At 39.1% G+C, this 16,397-nt stretch overlaps 1 protein-coding gene across 1 annotated transcript in view; it reads right to left on the bottom strand.

The window, feature by feature from the left end:
* Window positions 1–1,397: 1,397 nt before the first annotated feature.
* Window positions 1,398–16,397, bottom strand: part of EDA2R (ectodysplasin A2 receptor) — a 91,654-nt gene continuing 76,654 nt past the window's right edge. Inside the window, 5 exon segments of the mRNA XM_053743481.1 lie at window positions 1,398–1,774; window positions 9,250–9,348; window positions 9,351–9,402; window positions 11,434–11,530; window positions 12,040–12,218. Of these exon segments, the coding sequence (XP_053599456.1) occupies window positions 1,398–1,774; window positions 9,250–9,348; window positions 9,351–9,402; window positions 11,434–11,530; window positions 12,040–12,218 (804 nt within the window).

Raw genomic sequence — 16,397 nt, forward strand, 5'->3', positions numbered from 1 at the left:
AAAAAGGACTCAGGCATGGACTGGTGTACTTGGAGAGGAGGTTGAACTAGATGATCATGAAAGTATCTAGGCTGACTTGTTTAATAACCATCTTGGTTTTCATTTATATATTGTTTACATTTTCTTAGGTAAGGTATAGGGAGGGGGAGTAATTGCAGGACCTAGACAATACCATAGCTGGAGAAATGTGGAAATCGGTGGTGAAAATACTTGGTTAGTTGAAAAATAGGAATCTACCCTCATGCCTCATATTTCCCCATGATGCTTAAGCTTTTGAAAATGTAACATTGGCTATGGAATAGTCACATTGATAGAGTTGGACAAGCACTGGATTAGAGCTCCAAAACTTGGGCTGTAGTCCAGTTCTGTTACCAAAATTCTCTGTGACTTTGTGCAATTCATTTTCCCTTTGTTTCAGTTCCTGCCTCCATAAGGTGTGGCTAACAAACCCTGTCCTGCTTACCACAAAGGGGTGTTATGAAGATCAGACAAGTGTAGTGTATATGTAGAGATGCGTAAACTATGACTGACGGCAAGTGAGGGAAAGAAAAACTGACATGGCTTAAATATCTCTAATGTATCAGAAATTATAAAGGGCATTTGCACATGTATTGCTTATTCAATCCTCACAATACATGGTGAGTAGTGTTTTCTACTTTTCACAGATTAAGGACCCGAGTCTCAGAAAGATGAAGGAATTCACATAAGGTTCACATAGCTATTAAGGAGTGGAGGTAGACTTGAAATATAGAGCTGCCAGATGCCAAGGCTTGTATATTTTCCAACTGTGCTTTGGTGCTTGCACACATAATAGGGGATAAGTGAATATGGCTATAAGACAGTAGGGCCCTGAGAGAGCTTGCAAAAGGCAAGGTTAGAAGGGAGCTCCAGTCGTGACTCAGCGGGTTACAAACCCGACTAGTGCCCTTGAGGATGTTGGTTTGATTCCTGGCCTCGCTCAGTGGGTTAAGGATCCAGTGTTGCCATGAGCTATGGTGTAGGTAGCAGACACGCCTTGGATCTCAAGTCACTGTGGTTATGGCATAGGGCAGCAGATATAGCTCTGATTCAACCACTAACCTGGGAACATCCAAATGCTGTAGGTGTGGCCATAAAAAGCATAAATAAATAAATAAATAAATAGCAAGGTTAGAGAAACTGGTGTCATGTCAACCTGGCCAGTTCCTTGACAACTGTCAGCCCAGATATGTGATGTCTGACTGACTGGCTCTAAATATTGGCATTACCAATCTTGTCCTTCCATCTACCAGTATTCCTAGTTTACTGTTCCTCTACCCCTAGCTGTACTGAATAATAGTACTACAGAGGATAATTCCTTTGGGGTGGTCCCCAATTTCTGGTCTTCTCTCCTACCTTTCCACCTCACCTCAGTAGAGTTAAGGGCTGGGGACATCAAATGGCACACTGAGCTCCAGCCTGTCTCCAGAGGTTTCAGCTGTGTTTCTCCCTAATGTCTCAGCTCCACTATAGGAGGCAGAGCTGGAAAACATTCACAGGTCCAGCTCTGTGCATTTGATGGGAATGTGGACCCAGTGGGAGTGGCTCTCTGAGTCATAGGAGGCCAAGGTTAAAAACCCCTGTGTGGGGAAGCCACGAGTTGAGCTGCAGTCATCATCCAGGATGGGGTTAAGTGGCTGGGTCTCAAAGATGCTTTCACTCAGTGGGGACTCAGGACTGGTCTCCTGGCCAAGTGGCATGGGGAGGAGATATTCTTCCTCTACTGCCATATCAGCCTCATACTGGAGCTAAACCCCTGAAACTCAAAGCAGAAAGCCACTAGACACCATAGCACAAGACTGAGAAGATACAGTAGGGAACATACTTACATTGGGGTATCAGATTGAGGCTACCTGAGGAGGATCAGAGAAAAGAGTCAGCTTCTCCATAGCAAGAGAAACCTTTTGTGGGAGTCAGGATTTTAACAAATCCCTCACCCCACCTCATCCATGATCTTTCATCCCTGGTGTTATGTCTGTGTATATGTTGTGTTATATGGCAAAAGGCACTTTGCAGATGGAATTCGGATTGCGGAATTTAAAGAGTTCCTATTGTGGTTTTCCTAGTGGTAATGAACTTGACTAGTATCCATGAGGATGTGGATTTGATCCCTGCCCTCACTCAGTGAGTTAAGGATCTGGTATTACCATGAACTGTGGCATAGGTCATATATGTGGCTTGGATCCCATGTTTCTGTGGCTGTGGCATAGGCCGGCAGCTACAGCTCTGATTAGACCCCTAGCCTGGGAACTTCCATATGGCTTGGGTGCAGCCCTAAAAAAAAAAAGCAGAAGATCATGGAACTTAAAATAGGTAGATTAGCCTAGACTATCCAGGTGGGCCCAATGTGTGTCCTTGACAGTGAAAAAGAAGAGTCAGAGAGTGTAATCAGATATGTGAAATGAAAAGCACTTGGTCACCATTGCTAGTTTTGAAAATGGAAAAGGGTCCTGAGCCAAAGAATGAGCTTTCTCTAGAAATTGGGAATAGCCTTCAATTGACAACAAGGAAATGGGACCTCAGCCCTATAACTGCAAGGAACTGAATTCTCTCACTTTACTGAATGATCAAGGAAATGGATTCTCCCATTGAGCTTCCAGAAAGGGATGCATCCCTGCCAATACCTTGGTTTTGGCCTAGTAAACCTCTCAGCAGAGATCAGGCCAAAGCTACAAGGCATCTGTTTGATGGAGGGGGCACAGTCTTTGAGGCACTAGCCTGCTGTGATTCTCCTTTGTATGTAAAAGCAATAAAAGTATTTTTCTCCTTCACACACACAAAAAAGGAGTTCCTGTCATGGTGCAGTGGTTAACAAATCTGACTAGGAACCATGAGGTTGCGGGTTCGATCCCTCACCTTGCTCAGTGGGTTAAGGATCCAGAGTTGCCGTGAGCTGTGGTGTAGGTCAAAGACATGACATGGATCCCACATTGCTGTGGCTCTGGAGTAGGCCAGTGGCCACAGCTCCGATTAGACCCCTAGCCTGGGAACCTCCATATGCCATGGGAGCAGCCCAAGAAATGGCAAAAAAAAAAAAGGATCTGATTGATGGAAATGGTGAGATAATAAATGGGTGTTTTTTGTTGTTAAATGGGTGTTGTTTTAAGCCATTAAATTTGTGATAATTTGTTATGGCACTGATAGAAAATCATTACTCCTTTCATGTATAAGTCTGATTCAACATTCTGTTAAAACTAAGAGCCATTTGGCCTCTGCAATGTGGTTGTGTTTGCTTTTTATTAGACTAAAATTCCTGATTTTTCTCTATTGAAAATTCAGAAGATCTTGAAACACTGAATACCCCTGATAATAAACACCTAAAGGTGAGTAGTAGATTCCTCTACAGACAGAGGATGGGCTATTATTTTAACCTATACAAGCCCAGTATACATGTAAGTCAGTGATTCCTGATAAACAACTTCCCCAAATGAAAAAATATCTAATTATTTTTTAGTTTTCCCATGGTACAGCAAGGGGATCAAGTTATACACATTACATTTTTTCCCCAACATTTGTTCTGTTGCAACATGAGTATCTAGACAAAGTTTTCAATGCTACTCAGCAGGATCTGCTTGTAAATATATTCTAAGTTGTGTCTGATAACCACAAGCTCCCAATCCTTCCCACTTCCTCCCTCTCCCCCCAGGCAGCCACAAGTCTTTTCTCCAAGTCAATGATTTTTGTTTCTGAGGAGATGTTCATTTGTGCTGGATATTAGATTCCAGTTATAAGTGATATCATATGGTATTTGTCTTTGTCTTTCTGACTTCACATAGTATGAGAGTCTCTAGTTCCATCCATGTTGCTGCAAATGGCATTATGCTGTTCTTTTTTATGGCTGAGTAGTATTCCATTGTGTATATATACCACCTCGTCCGAATCCAATCATCTGCTGATGGACATTTGGGTTATTTCCATGTCCTGGCTATTGTGAAGAGTGCTGCAATGAACATGCGGGTACACATGTCTCTTTTAAGTAGAGTTTTGTCCGGATAGATGCCCAAGAGTGGGATTGCAGGGTCATATGGAAGTTCTATGTATAGATTTCTAAGGTATCTCCAAACTGTTCTCCATAGTGGCTGTACCAGTTTACATTCCCACCAAGAGTGTAGGAGGGTTCCCTTTTCTCCACACCCCCTCCAGCACTTGTTATTTGTGGATTTATTAATGATGGCCATTCTGATTGGTGTGAGGTAGTATCTCATGGTAGTTTTGATTTGCATTTCTCTTATGATCAGCAATGTGGAGCATTTTCTCATGTGTTTGCTGGCCATCTGTATACCTTCCTTGGAGAACAGTCTATTCAGGTCGTTTGCCCATTTTTCCATTGATTGATTTGTTTTTTTGCTGTTGGGTTGTATAAGTTGTTTATACATTCTAGAGATTAAGCCCTTGTTGGTTGCATCATTTGAAACTATTTTCTCCCATTCTGAAAGTTGTCTTTTTGTTTTCTTTTGGGTTTCCTTTGCTGTGCAAAAGCTTTTCAGTTTGATGAGGTCCCATGGGTTTATTTTTGCTCTAATTTCTACTGCTTTGGGAGACTGACCTGAGAAAATATTCATGAGGTTGATGTCCGAGAGTGTTTTGCCTATGTTCTCTTCTAGGAGTTTGATGGTGTCTTGTGTTACATTTAAATCTTTCAGCCATTTGGAGTGTATTTTTGTGCATGGTGTGAGGGTGTGTTCTAGTTTCATTGCTTTGCATGCAGCTGTCCAGGTTTCCCAGCAAGGCTTGCTGAACACACTCTCTTTTTCCCATTTTATGTTCTTGCCTCCCTTGTCAAAGATGAATTGACCATAGGTGTCAGGGTTTATTTCCGGATTCTCTATTCTGTTCCATTGGTCTGTCTGTCTGTCTGTTTTGATACCAGTACCACACTGTTTGGATGACTGTGGCTTCGTAGTATTTCTTGAAGTCTGGGAGAGTGATGCCTCCTGCTTGGTTTTTGTTTCTCAGGATTGCTTTGGCGATTCTGGGTCTTTTGTGGTTCCATATAAATGTTTGGATTGTTTGTTCTAGTTCCTTGAAAAATGTCCTGGGTAATTGGATAGGGATTGCATTGAATCTGTAGATTGCTTTGGGTAGTACGGCCATTTTTACAATATTGATTTTTCCAATCCAGGAACATGGAATATCTATCCATTTCTTTACATCTTCTTTGATTTCCTTGATTAAAGTTTTATAGTTCTCATCATACAAGTCCTTTACCTCTTTGGTGAGGTGTATTCCGAGGTATTTGATTTTGTGAGGTGCAATTTTAAAAGATATTGTATTTCAGTATTCCTTTTCTAATATTTCATTGCTGGTATACAGAAATGCAACTGACTTCTGAATGTTCATCTTATATCCTGCTACTTTGCTGAATTTATTAATCAGTTCAAGTAGTTTTGGGGTTGAGTCCTTCGGGTTTTCTATGTATAGTATCATGTCATCTGCCTACAGTGACAGTTTGATCTCTTCTCTTCCTATATGGATGCCTTTTATTTCTTTTGTTTGTCCAATTGCTGGGGCTGGGTCTTCCAAAACGATGTTGAAGAGCAGTGGTGAGAGTGGGCATCCCTGTCTTGTTCCAGATTTGAGTGGGAAGGTTTTCAGTTTCTCCCCTTTGAGTATGATATTTGCTGTGGGTTTATCATAAATGGCTTTGATTATATTCAGGAATGTTCCCTCTATACCCACTTTGGCAAGGGTCTTGATCATGAATGGATGTTGGACTTTGTCAAATGCTTTTCCTGCATCTATTGAGATGATCATATGATTTTTGACGTTTCTTTTGTTAATGTGGTGTATGATGCTGATTGATTTGTGTATGTTGAACCATCCTTGTGAACCTGGGATGAACCCAACCTGGTCATGGTGTATAATTTTTTGGATATGTTGTTGGATTCGGTTGGCTAAGAGTTTGTTGAGAATTTTTGCATCTATATTCCTCAATGATATTGGGTGATGGTTTTCTTTTGTGGTGGTATCTCTGTCTGGTTTTGGAATGAGGGTGATGGTGGCATCATAGAATGTCTTTGGGAGTATTCCTTCTTCCTCAACCTTTTGAAAGAGTTTTCGGAGTATGGGCACCAATTCCTCTTTATATGTTTGAGAGAATTCGCCTGTGAAGCCATCTGGTCCTGGATTCTTATTTGTAGGGAGTGTTTTTATGACCTCTTCAATTTCATTTCTAGTGATTGGTCTGTTCAGTTGGTCTGTTTCTTCTTGATTCAGTTTTGGCAGGCTGTATGATTTTAGAAAGTTGTCCATTTCTTCCAGATTGTCAAACTTGTTGCTGTATAGCTGTTCATAGTATTCTCTCATGGTTTTTTGTATTTCTGCAGTATCCGTTGTGATTTCTCCTTTTTCATTTATAATTTTGGTTATTTGGGTTCTTTCTCTCCTCTTTTTAGTGAGTCTGGCCAGGGGTTTGTCAATTTTGTTTACCTTCTCAAAGAACCAGCTCTTGGTTTTATTAATTTTCTCTATTGTTTTTTGAGTCTCTATTTTATTGATTTCTTCTTTGATCTTTATAATTTCCTTCCTTCTGCTGACTTTAGGCCTTTTTTGTTCTTCTTCTTCTAATTCGTTTAGGTGGAGGGTTAAGTTGTCCATTTGGGATCTTTCTTCCTTTTTGAGAAAGGCCTGTATTGCTATACATTTCCCTCTGAGCACTGCTTTCGCAGCATCCCATAGGTTTTGAGAGGTTGTGTCTCCATTATCATTTGTTTCAAGGTAATTTTTAATTTCCTTCTTGATTTCCTCATTGACCCATTGGTTTTTGAGTAGCATGTTGTTTAGTCTCCATGTAGTAGGTTTTTTCTCTTTCCTTTTCCCATGGTTGATTTCTAATTTCATGGCGTTGTGGTCAGAGAAGATACTTAAGATAACTTCTATGCTCCTAAATTTATTGAGGTTAGCTTTGTGTCCCAATATGGGGTCGATTCTTGAGAATGTTCCATGAGCATTTGAGAAGAATGTGTAGTCTGCTTTTTTTGGATGTAGTGTCCTGAAGAGATCAATGAAGTCTAACTTTTCTATTGTTTCCTTTAGGATCTCTGTTGCTTTATTGGTTTTCTGTATAGAGGATCTGTCCATTGGTGTGAGGGGGGTATTAAGGTCTCCTAGTATGATTGTATTCCCATCAATATCTCCCTTTATGTCTGTTAATATTTGTTGTATGTATCTGGGTGCTCCTGTATTTGGGGCATATATGTTGACGATAGTAACATCCTCTCCTTGGATGGATCCCTTAATCATTAAGTAGTGTCCTTCTTTGTCTTTGTTTATGTTTTTTGTTTTAAAGCCTATTTTGTCTGATATTAGCATTGTGACTCCTGCTTTTCTGTCATGTCTATTGGCACAAAATATTTTCCCCCACCCTTTCACTTCCAATCTATATGTATCTTTTGTCCTAAGGTGAGTTTCTTGTAGGCAGCATATTGAGGGTTTTTGCCTTTTTATCCACTCAGCTGCTCTGTGTCTTTTGATTGGGGTGTTCAGTCCATTGACATTTAAGGTGATAATTGATAGATGATTATTTATTGCTATTATGAACCTCGTGTTCCAGTTATTTCTTGGGCAGCTCTCATGGAATATGGGGGGTTCCCAGGCTAGGGTCTAATTGGAGCTGTAGCCACCGGCCTACACCATAGCCACAGCAACACGGGATCTAAGTTGTGTCTGCGACCTACACCACAGCTCATGGCAACACCGGATCTTTAACCCACTGAGCAAGGGCAGGGATTGAACCCGTAACCTCATGGTTCCTAGTCAGATTCAGTAACCTCTGCACCATGATGGGAACTCCCCATATCTAATTTTATTTCCTCTAGAAAAACTCTGAGGATGCTGCCTGCCCTTGTATCCCCAGAGAAGAGTACTGTAATATTATCTTGACGACAGAGGAAGCATAGAGATGGGTTACCCATTTCTCTCCTGAGGCAGGAGGAGGGAGACAGGCAGGTCTCAGATTTTGCCTCATCTTCTTTCTGGGCCCTGGAACCCAAATGCTTCATTGCCTATGTTTCATGCCCATCCCCAATTGGGCAACAGCTCTTCTCTGAGAAACTTACCTCCAAATTCAGAGACAGGATGGTCCCCCCTGAGCCACACTGTTCCAGCAGACACCAAAGAGTAGAGGAGAGATAAGTAGAGTTTAAAAAGCATCATAATAGGACAAGTGTCCTCTTATAGCACGAGTAACCTGAAATTCTAGATTTACCTCCACTTAAGTCAGTGGTAGAGCCAAACACATCTGCTAAGGTTTTTGAAAATAATCTGGCAGGCCCTTGAGCCAAACTGACCAAGGCAGGTTAATATAAAAAGGATTATTCCCACACCAACAGAGAGACTGAACAAGGTTGTGTTGCTTTGGGCCCAGTAATCTGTGAGCTGAGGAGGAGTCCTGAGTACCTGTGTATATAGTAGAATGTATCCTCCTCCTTCTTTACTAAATCGACTCCACTTACTAGCCTGGGTTCCTATTTTGGTGTTTCTGCCTAACACCTCCCTTGATGGCACTGAAACTGAAGCTGTACTGAGCCTCAGTACTCTTGTCTAAAGATCTAACCCCTTGTCTGGTCCTGACCAAATACCATCCCACCTCCCCCATCTTTGTCTTCAGTGGCCTGGACTTTCTTCTCACATTCTTGGCTAATGGCTGGCCTTCTGATAAAAATAGATCATGACATTACTTCTGACTTTAAATAATACCTTTCATCTAGAATTTCACACAGCCATCTCCTATGGGCTGGGCCAGATCTCTGGTTATCAATATTGTCTGAGGAAAAATGTCTTAAGTTTGCCAAATCTTCTGGACACTGGGCTCTCAGTTACTCATACTTGGGATATTACCATCCTGATAACTGTTGTTTGAGACCTCACTAACTTCTATTACAGTCATGTCTCATTCCAGCCAGCCTTCCTCCTTTCCTGACATGCTCCAGAATCTATAATCATTAGTTGAAATGAATAATTGAAAAAGAACTTATGATCAATTCCATCTCTCATTTTAAAGGTTAGGGTAAAAGAGGCCTAAAGAATCCTTGTGAGTTGTCTAAAGTTACTCAGAGATTTAGAAGTAGATTTAGAGTTTAGGTTTTCAGATTCCTTTCCGAGAGGTTTTCCCATAATGTATTCCTTTATGAACCCCTGCACCTTAATGAACCAGGTCCCAGAAAATTCCTCTCTTTGGCTAGTCAGATCCTTGTTCCTGATTCATGTAATATGTGAAGCAGCTACCCTTACCATGCTGGCAATGGCTGTCAAAGAATTGCTTGCAGTAGAGGAAGAAGAGCCCCAGGAATACCAGGGTAAACACCATGAGCAGACTGCTCACCAGTGCAAAAATGTGGCCTCCGGCTGGGAAACCGTGGGTACATCTACCTTCACTAAGCTCAACTGGAAGGCACTTGTGAGACAAGAAAGTGGGGGAGGTCAGTCACTGTAGGTAGTCAATAGTCACCCTGCCTCTGGGGCTGTTCTTCCTCAGGCTAGCACTCTCTCCCTAGGGTCTTCCTCAATTAGAGCTCTAAAATTAGTTTTACTTTTTTGTAGTGTATGCAAAAATATGAAGAACAAAGTAGAGGAATTCATATATACTGCTGGTATGGTATACTTTTGTACAGTTATTTAAAGATGCACATAACCTATGGTCTTTCCAAGTCACATCTAGTTATATACCAAGAAAAATATAAACAAACTAAGGACACAGGATAAATAAATCATGATATAATTCTATAATGTAGTATTATTTTATAGCATTTAAAATAAAATAAAATAAAAGATCCATTTATATTGTATGGATCAATATAAATAATCCAGATGGGAAAGAAAATATATAGATCGATATCATTTATATGCAACATCAAAAATATAAAATAATAGCATATGTTGCATATGAATTACCTATGAGTATGTACATATATCACAAAATAATACAAGTATCAAAACACAAGTAGAGAGTACGGCAGAGTCATAGTGTTCACCAATTATTCATATTCTTCCCTGCATTTCTCATACACTCTTGTGATAAGACCATCAAAGTAATTCTAGCCAATGAGAGGTGAGTGGAAGTAATGTGTGTCACTTGCAGACTAAAATAGTTCAGAGCCAGTATGTCTCCTCAGTCTCCTTATTTTTATGTAATGATTTTTATTTTTTTCCATTATAGTTAGTTTACAGTGTTCTGTCAATTTTCTCCTGCAAAGCATGGTGACCCAGTTACACATACATGTATACATGTATACATTCTTTTTTCTCATGATCCATATGTCCCATCCACCTGAAAGCCACATGGTTTGGTGGTATTATTACAAGATGGAGGAAGATATTTGCATAGTGAAAAATAAACTTTTATTTCATTAAATCAATGAGATTTGGGGGTTTGTTACTGGAGCATAGCCTACCATCAAGATACATACAATTTCATGAAAGTCATTGGCTCTGGTGAGGTAAGGAGAGAATGGAACTCAGAAAGGATCAAAAAACAAATTCTATTGGAAATATGCAGTCTTCATTCTTTCAAAAAAAATCTGAAGCACATACGTAAAATTTTAAGATTTATTAATCATTGATGCTGTGTAACTGAGCATTTTTACATGTTTCTGCAATTAAAGTATTTGTACATATTTGAAAAAAAATAAGTGAGGGAGTTGCTGTTGTGGCTCAGTGATGATGAACCTGACTAGTATCCATGAGGACACAGGTTCAATCCCTGGCCCTGCTTAGTGGGTTAATGATCCAGCATTCGCCGTGGGCTGTGGTGTAAGTCTCAGATGTGGCTCAGATTCCATGTTGCTATGGCTGTGGCTGTGGCATAGGCTGGCAGCTGCAGTTCTGATTCGACTCCTATCCTGGGAACTTCTATATGCCACATATGTAGCCCTAAAAAACCAACCAAACAAAAAAAATCTCCAACAACAAGTGAGTAGACATGTAGATGGTAGATAGACAAAATTGTAGAGAAATTAATGAATACTCACATGGGCATAGTCTAGATTCAAGTATTTTATTCAGCCTTTTACTAGTCCTGAGCACTTAGGAACCGCTATAAACATCGTAATCATTATCATCCTCATCATCATCATCCACAGTATACAGATGTTATAATTTGTAAAGTGCATTCTAAACCTACTTTTTTTTCATTAGACTTAGACAGCATCCCATAAGATATGGAGAACAATGATTATTATATATATATATATATTTTAATGATTATTATATTTTTTCAGATGAAGTAAATGGGGTTCAATGGGTTTTAATGATTTATAAAGGGTTACACAGATAATATATTGTGAAACTTTTATTCAAATCTAATGAGTTCTCTTGCTAATCTATCCTACAGGAATGAGTATGAGGAGGTGGGGGATGCCTTTGCTACCCTGTGTTGCTGTTATGCAGTGGGTTGTGGAGGAAAGGGGAAAAGAGAACTGGATATACACACTGAACCTCAGAGGTGGGGGCCTGCTTCATTCAAGGGATATATTCTTGATCCTGCAGGCCTCCAATACATGTCTTTTGGTAGAACCTGTGGTCAGAGCAATAAGAAATGGCAAAATGATCAAACAAGCAATGTACTTGGACTACTTACTCCTTGCCTCCAGGAAACAAGTGAGTATTCTGCCTCTATATCTGATTCTGACTCAGAGTCCCAGACACTCCACCTCTTTCCCCAATTAACCAAACCCAATAGCCAAAGGGGGAACCAGTATCACAGGAGAGGGAAACACTACTTTAACACCAAGTGCTTCCTAATCTCTTTTAGGTTTACAGTGAGATTTACTTTTAGTTTGAAACTTGGGCCTGAGCTAAACATGTCAACGTGATTAAGCTGTTTAGTACTCATCTGTGACTGACTGTGTGCTTGGTACTTTATAGGGGATCTTGAGAAGATACTGCTTATCCCTCATTGAGCTTAAATTCATAATTATATGGACACTTAGACTATTTCAACTAGGCTCTGAGAAGTAATGATGAGGGAGACCTACAAGGGCTACAGAATGTATAGAAGGACTTGGCCTCATATAGTAGGCTCACCTGGGCAGACAGTGCCCACAGACAGTATTAGAGGTAGCTGTACAGTTGGCTTTCTGGATACAATTGATAACAGCACAGGTGATGCAAGTATGACATCTACGGTGACCCCAGCTGCTTTTGTATCTGCGGGGAGGGCAGGCTGTGCAGTATGCATCTCCACCCTCTCTATAACCACAATCCTGCAGAGAAATGGGAGTCACTAACATTATGGAAATTTGGAGAGAGGATGAGCTATGGGACAAGTGGATATTGTATAGATTAGCATTTTATGAACTGGAAGTTGCAACCCATTATGGAGTCATGATCAACTGACAAGGCTGCAACCAGCACTGAAAATTGAAATATGACAAAATAAAATAATGATGTCAAATATCAGAGTGCAGAGTATGTACTAAAGCTAGGTATTTATATCAGTTGGCATAAGTTATGCTTTGGTAAAAAGAAAACCCCAAATCTCAATGTCTTAAAAAACAAAAATTTCTCACTCACACTATTTTCCTACCAGAGATTTCTTGGGGGTTCTGCATTACATTATCTTCCTTGGGTTACCCAGGGTGACAGGGGCTTCATCTTTGTGCTGCCATGCTTGGAGCATCAGGGAAAAGAAAATACTGTGAACTGTGCACTGGATTTTAAAGTCTTCTCCCAGAAATGACCCATTTCATTTTGCTCACATGCCCTTGATGATGCACATCACCTTATCATTAGTAAATGATACTTATGTATCAATAATGACACATCTACAAAAGTGTAATAAAGTGCAATTCTATGATGTGCCAGAAGGTGGGGAGCTGGAAACAGTTGACAAAGACCTATCTCAGTCTTGTTTTGAAGAACTTTTACAAATGAAATACATAACCATGTGTTGGATTGTGATGCAAAATTTATTTCTTACATTTTATTGAAATATAATTGACTCACAACATATTAGTTTCAGCTGTACAACACAGGGATTTGATATTTTTATAGATTATACTCCATACAAAGTTACTATATTATTGAATATAAGCCCTGTGATATACATTACATCCCTGTGATGTATTCAATTTGTAACTGGTAGTTTATATATCTGAATTCTCTTTGCCTATTTTGCCACTACCCCTATATCACTTACCTCTGGAAACCACTAGTTTATTCTCTGTGTCTGTGAGTCTGTTTCTTTCTATTTGGTTATATTTGTCCATTTGTTTTGTTTCTTACATTCTACAAGTGAAGACATAAAGTATTTGTTTTTCTCTGTCTGATTTCACCTATTACCCACCCCTATCCCTCCTGGCAAGTACTAGTTTGTTCTCTACAACTGTGATTCTGTCTTTTTTTTTGTTATAGTCATTTATTTGTTTTATATTTTTAGAATCCACATATAAGTGACAACATACAATATTTATTTTTCTCTGTATAACATTTCATTTCACATAACACCACCTATATCCATCCATGTTGTTGCAAATGACAACATTTTATTATCTTTTATGGCTGGGTAATACTTAATTTTAAATATATATATATATTCAGTGAAATATTACATATATCATATCACATCTTTTTATCTTTCCTTTGCTTGATGGATAGTTAGGGTACTTACATATCCTGGCTATTACATATAATGCTGAAATGAACACTGGGGTACATATATCTTTTTAAATTAGCATTTTCATTTTCTTCAGATGAGTATCCAGGAATAGAATTTCTGGATCAAATGGTAGTTATATTTTTAATTTTTTAAGGAATCTTTGTATTGTTTTACATAATGGTTGTACTAATTTACATTCCCACCAACTGTGTATGAGGGTTCCCTTTTCTTCAAATCCTCACCAACACTTATTATTTCTTGACTTTTTTTTTGTCTTTTTTTTTTTTTTTTTGCTATTTCTTTGGGCCGCACCCGTGGCATATGGAGGTTCCCAGGCTAGGGGTCTAATCAGAGCTGCAGCCACCGGCCTACACCAGAGCCACAGCAACGCGGGATCCGAGCCGCATCTGCAACCTACACCACAGCTCACAGCAACGCCGGACCGTTAACCCACTGAGCAAGGGCAGGGACCGAACCCGCAACCTCATGGTTCCTAGTCGGATTCTTTAACCACTGCGCCACGATGGGAACTCCCATATTTCTTGACTTTTTGATGATAGCTATTTTGACAGGATTGAGGTAATATAGTGATTTTTCTTTTCTTTTTTTTTCCACTGTACAGCATGGGGACCAAGTTATGCATACATGTATACATACTATTTCCTCCCATTGTTGTGTTTCATTTCCCTTATTATTAGTGATGTTGAACATCTTTTCATGTGTCTGCTGACCATCTATAATGTCTTCTTTAGAAACATGTCTATTCAGGTACTCTGTACATTCTTCAAATATGTTTTTTTTTTATGTTGACTATATTTTGTATATTGACTTTTGTATATTATGGATATTAATCTCTTATTGATATATAATTTGCAACCTACTCAGTAGACTGACTTTTTATTTTGTTAAGTTCTTTGATGTGCGAGTTACAGACAATATCAATGAAATATTTATATTCATGAGAGAATATTATGAACAATTATACTCCAACAAATCAAACAACCTGGAAAAATGGAAATTCTTAGAAATATACCATCTTCTAAGACTGAATCTTAATCCTGGTAATGCTTAAAAATGTTTGAATGCAGATGGTACAGAAGACAGATGAGTGTTCCATGTTGCTCTTATCTCAGGTTTGGTAATGACTCAATGTGACTCTGGCCTGCCCCTCTTCATTTCTGGCCATCAGAGTCCCCAACATCTGAGGACATTGATCTCTAAAACATTATCCCAACTCTAACATTCTATCCTAGGAACAAGGCTCTTGCCTGTTATGTCTTGGCTCTCTATCAAAGACACAACTCTAGTTAAAAAGAGGTATTAATTATTTGTTAGTTGTGGCAGGTGCTGGTTGGTTGTTATTAAACTCATTCTCCTTTCCCTCTGGGAATACCGCTAATCCACATTCCCTAACCCCACTGCAGCTTTGTAGGGCCATGTGCCTAATTTTTAGGCAATGGAATATGGATAAAATGATGTATGCCTCTCTAAGGCTTGGACCAACAAAAAACTATTTTTAATTTATACTTATTTCAAAATTAAAAACTCTTTAATTTTCTTTATACTTTGTTTTTCTGCCATCCAGGGACACCCAGAGAGATGTTGGAATCATATTAAAAATGACAGAGGATGTCATGGAAATGGAGGAGACAGCAGCTCTAAACTTTCATTCCTTAACAGAAGTATAGAAAAACAAACAAAAATTGTCAGAATCAATGTTGGAAGAACTCTGGGAAAAAGTTAATTGTTCACAGCAATGAAGCAAATGCTGAATCAAGATAAAGGTATTTTGAAAAGGATAGGAAAGTTTTCTACCATTTTTATTTGCCCTTCCTGCATTTCCCTGGTAACAATCCTATAGTGGAGGCAGTCTTAAAGTAGAAGTAGCCTGTGTTCTTAGTGTGACACCCTCATCCCTAGTTCCAGAGTGAACTAAAAAAACCTTACAAATTATTGTGAATATCCATTCTAACCTGTTATCTGAAGGACAGATACAAATTTCTCATCCTTGTTTCATTCAATTTAGAATGCAGGCTGAAAAATTGGTGGGCATTTGTTTAAAAATGTTGCAAACCACAGACAAACAGAATAACAAACCACAGGGGCCTGGGACAATAAATTATAGATGGAGACATAAAAGAGACTGCATAATTATGGGAGCAAAAGCTTGAGAAGATTCTTTAGGAAATTAGGATGTTCAAAGTCACCCATATATATGGGAGAATTTAGAAAGGTACATGCCTGCCCAGAGCAAGACATACACTTAGAAAAAAATGGAGAACATCCAAAGCTTACATACCAGACTGATTTATAAGAGTGCTTCAGCACAGAGCCAATCCACAAAGACTGAGAATAATATATGGGTTTTTTTTGAACTGTTATTGTTGTCTGTTTTTCAATTCATAGCACTCAAGGAAATTTCTGTCAAAATATTACCCTGAACACAATCTAAGTGAATACTGACTTTAGTGACCACATATGATAAGGAATACAGTCTTTGCACATAGTTTTGGTTAAAACACCCAAAACCACCAAGTGGAGTAATATAGCCTTCAAATAAAGTAACAACAACAAAAACAAAACAGCTAAATATGGAGAAGGGGTACAGTCTGATTTCCAAAGTTACCATATTATAATGAAAACAATGACAACTTTTCAACAAAAAAGGCATCAAAAGAAACAGGACTGTACAGCCCATGTAAAGTAACAAATAAGGAGTTCCTTGTGTGGCTCAGTGGATTAAGAACCTGACATAGTGTCCATGAGGATGTGGGTTTGGACCTTG

The sequence above is a fragment of the Phacochoerus africanus genome, chromosome X (assembly GCF_016906955.1).
Source record: "Phacochoerus africanus isolate WHEZ1 chromosome X, ROS_Pafr_v1, whole genome shotgun sequence".
Classification (NCBI taxonomy): domain Eukaryota; kingdom Metazoa; phylum Chordata; class Mammalia; order Artiodactyla; family Suidae; genus Phacochoerus; species Phacochoerus africanus.